This window comes from Babylonia areolata, chromosome 2 (assembly GCF_041734735.1).
Source record: "Babylonia areolata isolate BAREFJ2019XMU chromosome 2, ASM4173473v1, whole genome shotgun sequence".
In the NCBI taxonomy this organism is placed as follows: Eukaryota; Metazoa; Mollusca; class Gastropoda; order Neogastropoda; family Buccinidae; genus Babylonia; species Babylonia areolata.
Window position 1 is genome coordinate 20,658,640 of NC_134877.1, and position 15,000 is coordinate 20,673,639.

At 41.7% G+C, this 15,000-nt stretch overlaps 1 protein-coding gene across 1 annotated transcript in view; it reads left to right on the plus strand.

Moving 5' to 3' along the window:
- The window catches only part of LOC143279344 (uncharacterized), a 61,729-nt gene that overhangs the window by 38,991 nt on the left and 7,738 nt on the right, over positions 1-15,000 (plus strand). The window contains exon 2 of the mRNA XM_076583364.1: positions 5,708-5,872. Within this exon, the coding sequence (XP_076439479.1) occupies positions 5,708-5,872 (165 nt within the window). The remainder of the gene's footprint in view (positions 1-5,707; positions 5,873-15,000) is intronic.

Below are 15,000 nucleotides of genomic sequence, written 5' to 3' on the forward strand. Positions count from 1 at the left end.
CGAGAGAATCTGAGCGCGCTGGTTCGAATCACGGCTCAACCGCCGATATTTTCTCCCCCTCCACTAGACCTTGAGTGGTGGTCTGGACGCTAGTCAATCGGATGAGACGATAAACCGAGGTTCCGTGTGCAGCATGCACTTAGCGCACGTAAAAGAACTCACGGCAACAAAAGGGTTGTTCCTGGCAAAATTCTGTAGAAAAATCCACTTCGATAGGAAAACCAAATAAAGCTGCACGCAGGAAAAAAAATACAAAAAAAGGGGGTGGCGCTGTAGTGTAGCGACACACTTTCCCTGTGGAGAGCAGCCCGAATTTCACACAGAGAAATCTGTTGTGATAAAAAGAAATGCAAATGCAAATTTTATAATTTTTTTTTTCCTTTTTGTGTGAGTTGATTGGTAAGAATAGCTGACAGGAGAGGCACGCGATTTGTTGGCTGCTTCTATTCTGTTGACTGGTATGGGAGAGATTTTTAACAAAAAATTCAATCTTGGTTCATAAATGAAGATTTTACATACATAGCTCACATTTACCCCCAAATTCCGAACTAATCTCGGATAATGCCAAGACTCTTGCTGTTGTTGTTGTTGTTGTTGTTGTTGTTATAACGGAAGAGGAAGCAATTTTCACTTCTTGTTTCAATGGAAGAGGAAGCAATTTCACAACTGAAAATGATCCTGGTCTTGATTTCTGAGTTTTAAAGGTTCGACATCCGACACTACACATATTAGTTCCGCCTTGTCGTCAATCGTATTGCTTCGTACAAACCTATCGGTGACGGGTCATCGTGTCGTTTAAATGAACGCATCAATCTTTCTAATCATAATCGTTGTCACTGTCTACATTATTATATTAAGAGGTGTTGTCATTGCCATCTTCTTGCCTCCTGCTTGGCCAACCGATGAAAAAGAAAAAAAAAACAAAAAAAAACCAGCTTCTTCTTCTTATTCTTCTTCGTTCGTGGGCTGCAACCTCCACGTTCACTCGTATGTACACGAGTGGTCTTTTACATGTAGACCGTTTTTACCCTGCCATGAAGGCAGCAGTACTCCGCTTTCGAGGGTTTGCATGCTGGGTATATTCTTGTTTCCATAGCCCACCGAACACTGACATGGAGTACGGGATCTTTAACGTGCAGTATTTGATCTTCTACTTGCCGTATACACACGAAGGGGGTTCAGACACTAAGCAGGTCTGCACATATGTTGACCTGGGAGATCGGAAAAAACTGCACCCTTTTACCCACCAGGCGCCGTTACCGAGATTCGAACTCGGGACCCTCAGATTGAAAGTCCAATGCTTTAACCTCTCGGCTATTGTGCCCATGAAAGAAATGAGATAGATTAAAATGAATAAAAAATAAAAATAAAAACCGAAGCTGAGACAAAAGTGTGCAGCGGACTCTCTTCCCTCGACATTGGTTCCGTGGTGCCGCTTGATTACTAGGGGGCGCTGTCGAGCACAGGAAGTGGACTTCTAGACGCAGATGTGGAAATGAGGTCATTTCCGGTGACACGGCAGGTGTAGAGGCAGACCTTCCGACGGGTTTTTCATACTGCACGTCCTGTTTCGGGGGGGAGGGGGGGAACAATAACAAAAATAAAAACCAACAACAGAAAGTGCAGGCGACACCAGGAAGAAGAAAAATGTCTGTGTGTGTTATGCTGTCTCGCTTCTCGTTTCTCTCTCTCTCGGTCTGTCTGTCTGTCTCTCTCGGTTTGTCTGTCTGTTTGTCTGTCTGTCTCTCTCTCTGCCTCTCTCTGTGTGTCTCTCTCTCGGTCTGTCTGTCTCTGTCTGTCTCTCTCGGTCTCTCTCTATCGGTCTTTCTCTCTCTGTCTCTCTTTGTCTCTCTCTCTCCCTCTCTCGCTCTGCCTCCCCATCCCTCTGTATGTATATATGTGTCTGTCTATCTGTCTCCAGAAGACAAAATGATACATTGTCGTTACGTATCAACTGCATTTCCACGCGAACTATCACAAATCTCTCAGTTTATACTATACAAATCGTTTGCAAGCCACTTTTTTACTCTCAACCAACTCTTGCTTTTCCACAACCAAACAAGGAAACACAGCAGACCCTCGCGGTCAGGTGTGTGAGAAAGAGCTGAGCGATAGATAAAAATAACAGCGGTTTCCACTCGGGTGCTTTTCAGATCCCCACTCCACTCATTCACTGAGCTTCAGCTGGAATCAGTGGGTGTAAAATAAAGTAAAATGATCCATGGACATATCTTGCACTGCCTCTCTACCCACACTTACTTGTGGTGAAAATGTGGCAGAGAAATTGTCAGTCGTGGATGAGGGAAACGTGTCCACGCGTAAACGTGCTGCCAAAGAAAATCGGTCAACATCAAAAACGTCTGAAGCAGCTGGCTCGTTTATTGAACAACAGCTGGCGGGCTGAGATGACACCGTAAATTACCGGCTGCTACAAAAAAACCAAACCAAGAAAAACGGTGGGCACAGGCTTTGAGAAAACAAATGCCGATTGATCATTCTGAACACGGAAGCGTATGAATGCGTATACACATTCAGTAATAAAATCTATCTTTAAAAAAAATGTATGTTATATTTTCTTCACATCACGTTACTTTGAACAGATGGTCGATTAACAATTACTTTTGCAATTTGATTGTTAATATTATTAATATTAGTTAGTTTTGGATTTTGTTTTCATCAGTAGTATTACTGTTGTTACACGTTGTTAGTTTAGTATGTACCCCGATGTTATCAGGGCTGTAGAGCTATTGACATTAAAGTTGTCAGTGCTAAAAAAAAAAGAAAAAGAAAAGAAAAAAAAAAAGAAGAAAAAAAATATATAAAAGAAAAAGGCAACGGCATGAACGCAATAATCTTTTCACTCATATTTGTTGTTGTTGTTGTTGTCAGCATTATCACCACTGTGACCGTAAATATCGTGGATTGGTTATCCAGTGGGGTGGGTGTGCAGATACATATATATATATATATATATATATATATATATATATATATATATATATATATATATATATATATATATATATATATATTTGTATTTCCTTTTTTATCACAACAGATTTCTCGGTGTGAAATTCGGGCTACTCTCCCCAGGGAGAGCGCGTCGCTACACCACAGCGCCACCCATTAAAAAAAAAAAAAATTCCTGCGTGCAGTTGCAGTTGCAGTTTTTGTTATTTGTTTTTCCTATCGAAGTGGATTTTTCTACAGAACTTTGCCAGGAAGTTGTAAGAGCATTTATAATGCGCACAGATGCATCACGGGACAAAAATGGTCTGCTAACATGTTCTTGCACACACAGAGTTTGATCCAAGTTCGTCCTAAGACATTTTTTCAAATGACTTTAATACGGTATGACAACCACCAATGTTTTTTGATTCAGCATTAAGCACAGTTTTTGACACATCATTCTGACTGAGCTTTACCATTTAGAGAAATCATTCACAGATTGGAGCATCGCGACACATTTACTGTGGAAAGACTATTGAAATGTAATAAAATATTTAATTCACCAATAAATCACCACCACCACCACCACCACCATACAACATCTAATGAGAACATACGATTATTCCTGGAAGGAGAGGTGTCGTATCTGATACTCATTAATCAGTGCCGCCAAAAGAGCCGTTGCAATGCAATACCAATTCTCATGCGATACCTGGAGACCCAGCAGCAGTGAAAGGTCTTCTCTGGTGCGTGGCCTCCTGGCTGTCTACATTGATAGCTCCCAGTGGATTTCTGGCGGTCTGACTAGGCAGGCGAGCCTGGATATGTTTGGGATGAGCGGCATGGTAATAATGCCACTGAAATGAGAAAGATGGTGAAGCAAACATGGTGTGTGTGTGTTTTGCAGTTGGAGATAAATGACTAGATGAAATAAACAGAAAGGAAAGGAAAACAAAATAACGCTGAAAGTGATTCTTTGCATCTTCGTTAAGCTGAGCTGGTCCCCTCTCCCCATTCCCCAGTCCCTTTTCAAAAGAAAGCGCTGGGAAGAGCATTGTCGGTATTCGCGCTTCGGAGAGTGTATCGAAAAATGATTTATTTCCTGATTGTTGTCTGCGTAGCCATGTGTCGTAGAGTGCGTGCACAGCCGGTTTTGACTAGATCACGCCCCTTAGAGAGGCCACTGTGGCGCCGTCTTCGGTGATCTCCTGTTCTGGTAACGGTTTACAGTTGGCCGGGTTTTCTCTTGGGAGTTTTCCTTCTCTTGGAAGGACTGCCTGCTGAGGCTAACGGACTCCATCTGCCAGGGTTTGAAATCAGAGTTGTCCTTCTCCTAGACTATGTGGGACCACGGCACCTTATTCCATATCATTTGGTGCCCCCCACCCCACCCCCCAAAGGGAGGGCTCCCCCATCCGCCACCCGGGGGACGCGCCCCTACGCCGTATAGTCCCAGCGTGAGGATTTCCTGATTGTTATTATCGTCAGAAACACAGTTTCTACGCAGAACTGTCGGAAAGGAATATATGATAGTCAGTTGTGTTCGACTGTGACCATCAGAACAGCAGATGAGGTAACTGCTGTCCCGACGTTAGAATTTGTTTTTTTCTGGAGAATGTCTTGCCCAAGTTACATCCCCACTCTCTCGGTCCACATGGTTTTTGGACAGTCTACATTGGGATGGTTCCCAAAGGCCAACTAGACTGCAGTACTATGAGAGCCAGTGCAATTTTGCCTCCTAGTTTGAGAGTCATAGTCCTTCACAAAATACTAAGCTGTAAATGATTTCCCATTGCAATGAAGAAACCATTGATAATACAGCTCTCACTGTGCTGTTTGCCCAACTGTAAACTTATGTCAATCTGTGATAGAAATAGAACTTTCATAGTTAGGGGAAAGTTTACTCTGAAAACTGACGATGTTGGTATCTGAAATAAGATTTTTAGCGTGTAGCATGTCACTGCTGGTAAAAACAACAACAACAAAACAACAGAAGATTGGGGGTACTCGCGCCTGGAGGGAATGTACGACATAAGCTTAACCTTTTCACTGCCAACCTCGCATTCATGCAGCAGCTAGGTAGAGGACCCATGTCACTGAAGGGTGACCAGACCTACTGCTCTTTATGTTCGGTGGTAGGATTGGTCTATATATTGACTGACGGTGAAAGGGTTAAAGCAAATATGGAAAAGAACCTTTGTTTTCTTTGACTGCTGTTTGTCTGTCTGTCTGTCTGCCTCTTTAAGTCCTCGTGTGTGTGTGTGTGTGTGTGTGTGTGTGTGTGTGTGTGTGTGTGTGTGTGTGATTCTTTTGCAGTCTCTGTCTCTTAGTGTATCCATCTCTCTCTCTCTCTCTCTCTCCTCTCTCTCTCTCTCCCCACATTCTTTCTCTGTGTCTCCCCCCCCCTCTCACCCCCATTAATCTGTTCTCTCTCTCTCTGTGTCTCTGTCTCTTTCTCTCTCTCCCTCTCTCTCTCTCTCTCTCATCACATTCTTCCTCTGTGTCTCCCCACCCCTCTCACCCCCATTAATCTGTTCTCTCTCTCTCTGTCTCTGTCTCTTTCTCTCTCTCCCTCTCTCTCTCTCCCCACATTCTTTCTCTGTGTCTCTCTCCCTTCCCCCTCCCCCTCAGTCATTTCCCTGTCCATCTCCACATCTCTCTCCCTCCCCCCCCCCTCTCTCTCTCCCTCTCCCTCTCTCACTCACTCACTTTAGGAATCTCATTTTCACCAGAAGGATTTGCCGTGTGTGTTTTACAGAAGAGCGGCCTCAGTGTCCGGAAGAGTGGCTGGCCTTCGCCGAGCTGTGCTGGAGCCCCGTTCCCCTGGGGTACTCGCTGTGGCATGATCTGGCGGCCACCTACTGCCAACGTCTCCACGCCCACCTCTTCACAGCTTACAACGTTGCCTTATGTTTCAACGCTGGTAAGATTTTCAGTGCGTTTACACTTTGATTCTTCTTTCTTTCTTTCTTTCTTCTTCTATTTTTTTATTATTTTATTTTTTTGGTTATTTTATTAATTGATTAATTTATTATTTTAAAGTTATTTATTTATTTATTTATCTATTTATTTATTTATTATTAATATTTTTTAAATTAAAAAAAAAATTTCTCCCGGCCTGACTAAGCGCGTTGGGTTACGCTGCTGGTCAGGCATCTGCTTGGCAGATGTGGTGTAGCGTATATGGATTTGACCGAACGCAGTGACGCCTCCTTGAGCTACTGATACTGATACTTCTTCTTCTTCGTTCGTGGGCTGCAACTCCCACCTTCACACGAGTGGGCTTTTACGTGTATGACCGTTTGTACCCTGCCCCCCCCCTCCCCTCCTCATCTCTTGTCTTAATCTGAATTAAAAAAATCGTTATCGTTATCTCTCTTTTTGTCTGTCTCTGTCTCTCTGTCTGTCTGTCTCTATCTCAGTCTCTCTCTCTCTCTACTTTTTCTCTGCATCTTTCTCTGTCTCTCACATTCTTTCTCTCATTCTCTCACATTTCAGTTCCAGTGTTCAGTGTTAAGTGTTCTCTCACCCACCCACCCCTGCCCCCGACACACACACACACTCTTTCTGTGTGTGTGTGTGTGTGTGTGTGTGTGTGTGTGTGTGTGTGTGTCTGTCTGTCTGTCTGTCTGTCTGTCTGTCTCTGTCGATATCTCTCTGTCCTGTCTGTCAGTTTACACCCCCCCCCCAACCCCCAACTACACAACCCCTGCCACTCCCCGCCCCCCTCTCCCCCCACCTGTCATCATATGCAAGATCTGCTGCCTTTCACCTCTGCTTGTTCAGTTTGCTGGAAAAAACCCCCAAAAGATTGGGAACCATAATGGATAGGAATTGACTTTTCTTTACCAGGTGTCCACACGGAAATACATTGGGTCGTCGATTATGATGGGAGACTGACATTCGGAGAGGATAGCTTTGGTACCTAACCGTTAGCCAACCCAACTGAAAGTCAAATGGCGGCCATATCGCACGTGCATGGTCTGGACACGTGCTATCTTCTCCTTCTGTTCATCTTCTGAGTTCTGCTTGTTGGTCAGTTTTGAACCCCGGTCCGCGGCCAACCGTGGACCAAGGCAGAAAACTGAAAGGGGCTGGGAACCAGTTACAGGTCAAACTTTTTTTTTTCTGGTGTTTGATGCTCTTCCAAAAAGACTTTGCTACAACCGCGTAAAACAGGTAGAACATGAAATAAGTTATAGAAAAAAACCCCAACAAAAACGATTTTTTTTGATAAGTCATTAAGCGGAAAGAAGCATACTTTTATTAAGTCAGAAAAAGTGAAAAGAGACAGGTTTAACAGCTGTAGAAGCTGGTCAATGTCCGTTAAGACGTAACACGACAGCCAATCTACTAAAACAGAGGAATGAAAAGACCGCAGGCAGTCTCTGTACTTTCAATGGAAAAGGTGTTCCAGACGAAGAAGGAGATCTCGGTTCTTGTACTGAATGAATCAGTCACAATAATGCAAGTTAAAGAAGCATTCCAGAAACTTACAGCCGCTGGAAGATGCTTTTCAATGAGACTGTTCAGTCAATTGAATCCTACTCCTGCCCTCTACACAAAGAGCTGAGGTGGCAGATCTGACCCAGTCCTGCTGCGCTCCAGGACAAGTTGTTGGGAACGGCCACAGCTACAGAGCCCAAGCGGACTGCGGACTTCGTAACCTACTTTGGACTGACCGTCTGAACACGGCGCGGGAACGCTGAAGAAGAAGAAGATTTCTACTGATCACTTTCGCGAGGATTTGACTCGAACCAGTATTAATCCTGCTGCATAGAATGATGATCAAGAAGTTCCTGACTGCATTTTCATCATAGTTTTTATTTGCGTTTCAAATAACTGTCTCTATAAGTAAGTACAAAAAAAGATAAATAAATACATATGCCAAGAACACGCAGGGCTGTGTAGAATGATTCCTCGGTCATTCACCGTTTTGCTATATCAACGATGACACAGAGAAGTTGAAATCAACGGAAAGGGGGCAAATGAGAAGTAGCCTGCGTGTATTACATGAAAGCGCTCGACATGTTTATGTGTGGGTAGATTTTGAAAAACCTCTGGTAAGGGTGAATGACCCCCACACAATGATTTGATTTTTGCAAGAGATGAGCACACGCACTGCAATAAGAGCCACTGGTGTGCGATTTCAGAGATTAAAAAGAAAAACAACAACAACAAAAACAACAATATAAAAAAAATAAAAATAAAAAAGACATGAAACAGAAACCATCTGCGTCATCAGGAAGAAAGTGTCGATGGTGGGAAAGCACCAATGGAATTTAATTTTAAACGTTTGAGCCCTACTGATTAGATATCAGTTAGCTATGACAGAAACCTCCCCATCTGCCGCGGACACTTCTCAGATTTCTGCGGGCACCCCAGGGTCTTTTGACTTCTACATAATTGTTTGACCAGGTGTCGTGGAAGAGTTTGAATTCAACCGTCATTTATGTTTTATCGTTCCCCCCCCCCCACCCCCCTTTTTTTCTTCTTCTTCTTTAAGTTTTTTCTTTTCTTTTCTTTTTTCCTTGCTCGGTTTTCTTTCTTCTAATCTTGGTATTTTTGTCTTCTTCCCAATTCTTCATCTTCTTCGTCGTTTGTGGGCTGCGACTCCCTCGTTCACTCGTTTGTATAAAAGTGGGCTTTTACGTGCATGACCGTTCTTACCCCGCCATGTAGGCAGCCGTACTCCGTTTTCGGGGGTTCTTCCCAGTTTATTTCTACCTTTCCGATTGTCATTAAACTTTGTTATTTCTTTGTTCATTAACTCTTTTTTTTGTTTGTTTGTTTGTTCATGAACTCGTTTTTATTGTTTCTTATTCTGTCTTCTTCTTCAACCATTTTCTTTATTTGCAGCTAAAAAAAAAAAAAAAAAAAAAAAAAAAAAAATCAGCATAGCTAGGGTTTTTTTTTTTCGCTGTTGCAATGCCCGTTAGTTTATAGTATGTTTCCTGTGAACAGCACCTGGTCCTTCAGCGTCGCGAATGGCAATGCACTGATGACATGACAGATTGTTCGTCATTGACTTAAAAAGAATCTCAGTCTCAATGGAGATAATCATTCCAACACAGGCCTGTGTGTGTGTGTGTGTGTGTGTGTGTGTGTGTGTGTGTGTGTGTGTGTGTGTGTGTGTGTGTGTGTGTGTGTGAGAAAGTGGATTAGGAAGGACGAAATCATGTTTTCGACAAGCTCCCTGCTACGTTTTTGAACACACACAAACCCACAGAAACAGACATACACACACACACGCACAGACACACAGGTACACACACACACACACACACACACACACACACACACACACACACACACACACACACACACACACCACACACACACACGCACACACACACACACACACACACACACACACACACACATGCACACACACACGCGCGCGCGTGCATGCACACACGTGTACACACATACATGTCTACGGGGGTCTTTCGTTTCGTTTGTTTTCTCATATATATATTTTTTTTTAATTGTTTTCTCATATTTTTTTTACGCCTCTTGAGTTATTAATTAAGACCACCCGCGGTAATGTTGGGGGCTGTGTCATTGTGAAGAGTGCCCCCACCTTCAGGAGAGTAGGTTATACATTTCTATCGTTCTCTTTATTTCTTGGTTGTTGCTTTTCCCTGTTGTCTCTTCCTTTTTTTTTTATGTTCTGCCTTTCTGGTCCATTCATCTTTAGCACTCTACATTGGCTCCCCATTGAAGCGAGAATAAAATACAAAGTTGCGTGTCTCTGCTATTCTGCTTTCCACTCCGCAGGACCTACTTATCTTTCAGACCTTATCAGTGTTTACACTCCCGCAAGAAATCTCCGCTCTTCCTCTGACTGTTACCTTTTGAAACTTCCTCGTGTCAATACAAGAACCTTTGGTGAACGTTCTTTCATCTTTTGCTGCTCCTCACATCTGGAACAACCTTCCTCATCATATCCGTGCATCTGATTCTATTTCTGCTCATCACTAAAAACTCATCTTTTTAAAATCTATCTATAAGTACACTCAGCTTCCTTGTTCTCCAACACCACCCATGTCAGCTCACTTTGGATGTATGTAGAGTGGGAAAGGGAGAGGGGGAGGGGGAGGGGGAGGGGGTGTTGAGAAAGAGTGGTCATGAATGTTTTATGTAACTTGTAATATTTTTCTTTCATGTAAAGCGCCCTGAGCTCTTAGAGAGAAAGGGTGCTATATAAATGTACATTATTATTATTAGTTGGGTTTTTTTATTGCTGTTGTTGTTGGGGTTTTTTCTTCTAGAAAACCTTGAATATTGTGGGTCCTTTTCTGAACTGGATAAATGGGTACTCTTTCTGTTGGTGCTTAGACGTGTGTGAGACGCTCGTTGGCAATTTGTTTGGTGTGTGTGTGTGTGTGTGTGTGTGTGTGTGTGTGTGTGTGTGTGTGTGTGTGTGTGTGTGAGTGTGTTTTGTGTATTGTGTGTACTTACATTTATGTTGAGGTTACTTCTTCTTCTTCGTTCGTGGGCTGCAACTCCCACGTTCACTCGTATGTACACGAGTGGGATTTTACGTGTAACACCGTTTTTAACCCGCCATGTAGGCAGCCATATTACGTTTTCGGGGGTATGTTCAGGTTAGATTTTTCAATCCTCTGGCGAAAAAATAGACGGAATATTCAACGTGGGAGGCATGTCGTTTGGTTTATGTGCATGAGTTTGGACTGTGCTTTGTGGCCAAGTTTTCTGTCCAGGTTCTCAGGGATATCAGTGTTTAGTGTTCTGACCTGATATGATGGCTATGACAGTGTGGTCGGCTGGATTATCAGCAACAAAGATAAATAGATAGATAGATAAGACAGCTGTTAAGCTTCGAAGATTCGTGAGTTACGTTTGCCAGAGTTTTACATCAGCATTTTTAAGCCTCGAAGATTCGTGAGTTACGTTTGCCAGAGTTTTACATCAGCATTTTTAAACCTCGAAGATTCGTGAGTTACGTTTGCCAGAGTTTTACATCAGCATTTTTAAGCCTCGAAGATTAGTGAGTTACCTTTTCCAGAGTTTTAAATCAACATTTGTAATTGCATTTCGCTTCTTCTTCTTCTTCTTCTTCTTCTTCTTCTTCTTCTTCTACCACTTATCTTCTTCCTTCTCTTCCTTCTCGTCTTCTTCCTACCTTCGTCTTCTTAATTAATTCGCTGGCTGCAGCTCCTACATTACGTCGGTTTTTGTTCTTGTTGTTTTTGTTTAGTTGTTTCGTGTTTTTTTTTCCCCGATTGTTTTTGTTTTTTGGGTGTGTTTTTTTTCACTTGTATATCTTGTTTCCATTGGCCGGATGACGCACAGTTTTGGAGTGTGTTGCAACAGTCGTGAGGCGGCAGTGCTTAACGTTGTGAGCGAGATGTTGTCTGGCGTCATCGTATGTCAGAGAGTTGGGGGGGGGTGGGGGTGGGGGGGAGGGGGTGGGGGAGAGGGGCTAGGGGGGGTTGGGTTGCGAGGGGGGATGGGGGGTGGGGGGTTGGGGTGGGGGTGGGGGGTCGTGTGGCGGTGCTGCAGTTCTTGATGCGGGTTTACTTAGGGTGTTGTTTCTCTTTGTTCTCTTTCTTTCTTTCTTTCGTTCTTTGTTCGTTTCTTCTTTTGTTTTTTCTCTCTCTCTGTCCATCTCCCCCCCCCCCTCTTTCTAACTCACTCACACACACTATCTCTCAATGCGTTATCTTCAGTTCAACGTCTGTTTGTTTTTTCTCTCTCTCTGTCCATCTCCCCCCCCCCTCTTTCTAACTCACTCACACACACTATCTCTCAATGCGTTATCTTCAGTTCAACTTCTGTTCACTGTAAGTGTAATTATCTCTCAATGCGTTATCTTCAGTTCAACGTCTGTTCACTGTAAGTGTAATTATCTCTCAGTGCGTTATCTTCAGTTCAACGTCTGTTCACTGTAAGTGTAATTATCTCTCAGTGCGTTATCTTCAGTTCAACGTCTGTTCACTGTAAGTGTAATTATCTCTCAGTGCGTTATCTTCAGTTCAACGTCTGTTCACGGTAAGTGTAATTATCTCTCAGTGCGTTATCTTCAGTTCAACCTCTGTTCATTGTAAGTGTAATTAGACAGAAAGGAGTGAAGTAGTGGATAAAGGAAAGGGAATGCATGTGGATATTAGTGTAACAAAGTGTTCATGTTATGTATTACAGGAAAAGTATATTACAAGAAATTAAAGTTTAAAGAGATTGTGGTGTGTAATGAATGAGGTGTCATAGGAAGGAGAATAGCAACAAGTATTAACTTACAACAATGTAAATATGAATAACGACATTAATTCAAATACATCAAAGGAGGATACCTACTGGACTGGAGTTTAAAATTTCCGAAAACATTCTAAGCAATGAATAATCATACAAAATCTTTTCAGTGGCTGATGGAATATTGGTAGAAAAGTCATCAACTACATCTTTTGGAAGTAACTGTCTTATACTTGGACGATGACTGAGTGGAAGGCTTACAATTATTTGCTTACCGCACATACATTTTATATTTTAAGAAGATTTTGTACGAAAGCATTTAAACGAATTCTATACATTAGATTTGTAATTTGTCTTGAATGTGCTGTTGGTGTCAAATTTTGAAAATATTTGGGATTAGCCGCATTCTTTATGTTTACACAATATTGGTAATATTGATTATTTGAATATGTAAGCAATTTCTTAAATCGATTTCTAGACACATTTTCAACACTACTAAAGCATTCATGTAGATCTAACTGGATGTCAAGTTGTATTGCGCCTTCGAAATTACGTGCTGCTCTTCTAGCTGCTTGGTCTACCCACTCATTTGAAGATATTACACCTGTGAAGGTACCCAACAAAAAGTTATATTAATGCCCTGTTTTGTCAATTGATGAATGATATGTTTTATTTCCATTGTCATTTCAATTCGCTTCTTTGAATTGAGATTCGAAAGCTTGTAATACTGACTTCGAATCTACACATAATAAAACCTCACATGCAGTTTTTGGAATGTCTGAAATATAATTTAAGGCCATAAGTATGGCTATAGGTTCAGCTGTGAAAATGGAATATTGTCTTACTATATAGTATAATTTTTCAATTCTGAATGAAGGAATTACAATGTGTGTGTGTGTGTGTGTGTGTGTGTGTGTGTGTGTGTGTCTGTCTGTCTGTTTGTTTGTCTGTCTGTCTGTCTGTCTGTCTGTGTCTGTGTCTGTGTGTCTCTCTCTGTCTCTCTCTCGCTCTGTAAATTAAAAAAAAAAATTACAAGTCATTAAAAAGACGTAGTTATTTGATTGGTTGGAATTGAACACACTTTTGTTTCTGTAAGCATGTATTAAGATTATATATTTATGTAGATTTATTCGAACAAAATATGTAATCACCGCTTCAAATGGGGTCATGACCTTATTGAATAAACTATCGTTTCGTTTCATTTCGTCTGTGTGTGTGTGTGTGTGTGTGTGTGTGTGTGTGTGTGTGTGTGTGTGTGTGTGTGTGTGTGTGTCTGTGTGTGTGTGTGTGTGTGTGTGTGTGTGTCTGTCTGTGTGTGTGTGTGCGTGTGTGTGTGTGTCTGTGTGTGTGTGTGTGTGTGTGTGTGTGTGTGTCCGTGTGTGTGTGTGTGTGTGTGTGTGTGTCTGTGTGTGTGTGTCTGTGTGTGTGTGTGTGTCTGTCTGTCTGTCTGTCTGTGTGTCTCACTCTGTCCCTGTCTCTCTCTTTCTGTGTTCCTCTTTGTCTCTCTATGTTTATCTCTATCTCTCACTCTGTCAGTCTGTCTGCATGCGTGCGAAGCGCGGGTGAGTGTGCGTGTGTGATTTTTTTGTTTTCTTGTTTTAATGTTCTATTCTCATCTTTGATTGGTTGTCTCTCTTTCGTTTTTTTTTCGATTTTTTTTTTATTTCGTTTTCGTTTCCTTTTTTTCTCCTTTTTTTTTTTCTTTTTTTGTTTTTTGGTTATTGATCGATTACATCTTCATTCTTTCCCTGTCCCCATTTTTGCTTGACCAAAATACTTTTGTTTGCAATGGCACCATAACGTTTGAAATATATGCAGTTCACGTGTTTCATAAACATATCTATGTTCAGGCGTGCACGCGCGCTGGATCAGTGTGTGTGTGTGTGTGTGTGTTCCAAAACAAAAAAATAACAAAGAATTTACCGAACGACAACAAATTATGAGACACGATTAAAATGATAAAAAAGGGAAGCAAACATCAAAGAACTGAAAGAATATTGTGTGTGTGTGTGTGTGTGTGTGCGTGCGCGCGCGCAGTGTGTGAATGTGTGAGTATGCACAAGTTTTTATATTGATATGCACTTGTATGTATCCTAATTTCTACTGTATCTGTGTTTGTGTATGATTTTCGATTTATGTTCGTTTCTTGTTATGTACTATCCCAATATTCCTTGTGACCCCGGTACACTTGGTAATAAAGACATATTCTATTCTATTCTATTCTAATATTCTATATCAAATAACGTTTAGGAAATGTCAAAGTTACATTCGAGAGACAAAGAACACAAGTTGGTGGTACTGGTATGTTCATACATAGTACGTTACGAGTACATACATAAACAATCAAAGTACTAACGTACCTGCCTACCTACCTGCTTTTTTTACCTGTAAATGCAGAGATATTCCTCAAAACCTATAGACTCATTGAAAAGAAGAGAGAGAAAAAAAACAAAAAAACAACAACCAAAAAAACCCAAAAAAGAACAACAACTCAGTCACCCCACTCCACCCCCAGCCTCTTGTACTCCACCGCCTAAAAAGAAATAATCATAAAGAATTATCTCTTTGTTAAACGTCTTCTGTGCACAAAACTGAGATTCAGTTTTCCAGACACTGACAATGCAACAAAGAAGAGGTATGAATGGAAAAAAACCCACAGAAAATCGAAATCGGCAATGAAGAAACAAACACACAAATATGAAATAAATACACGTAGGCAGATGATTAGATAGATACATAGATAAATACATCAATAGATCCACAGATGTACACACAAAAGAGATTAAGAATGATATACTGTGACATGCAACACGAATTCCACGTCAGAGCAATCAA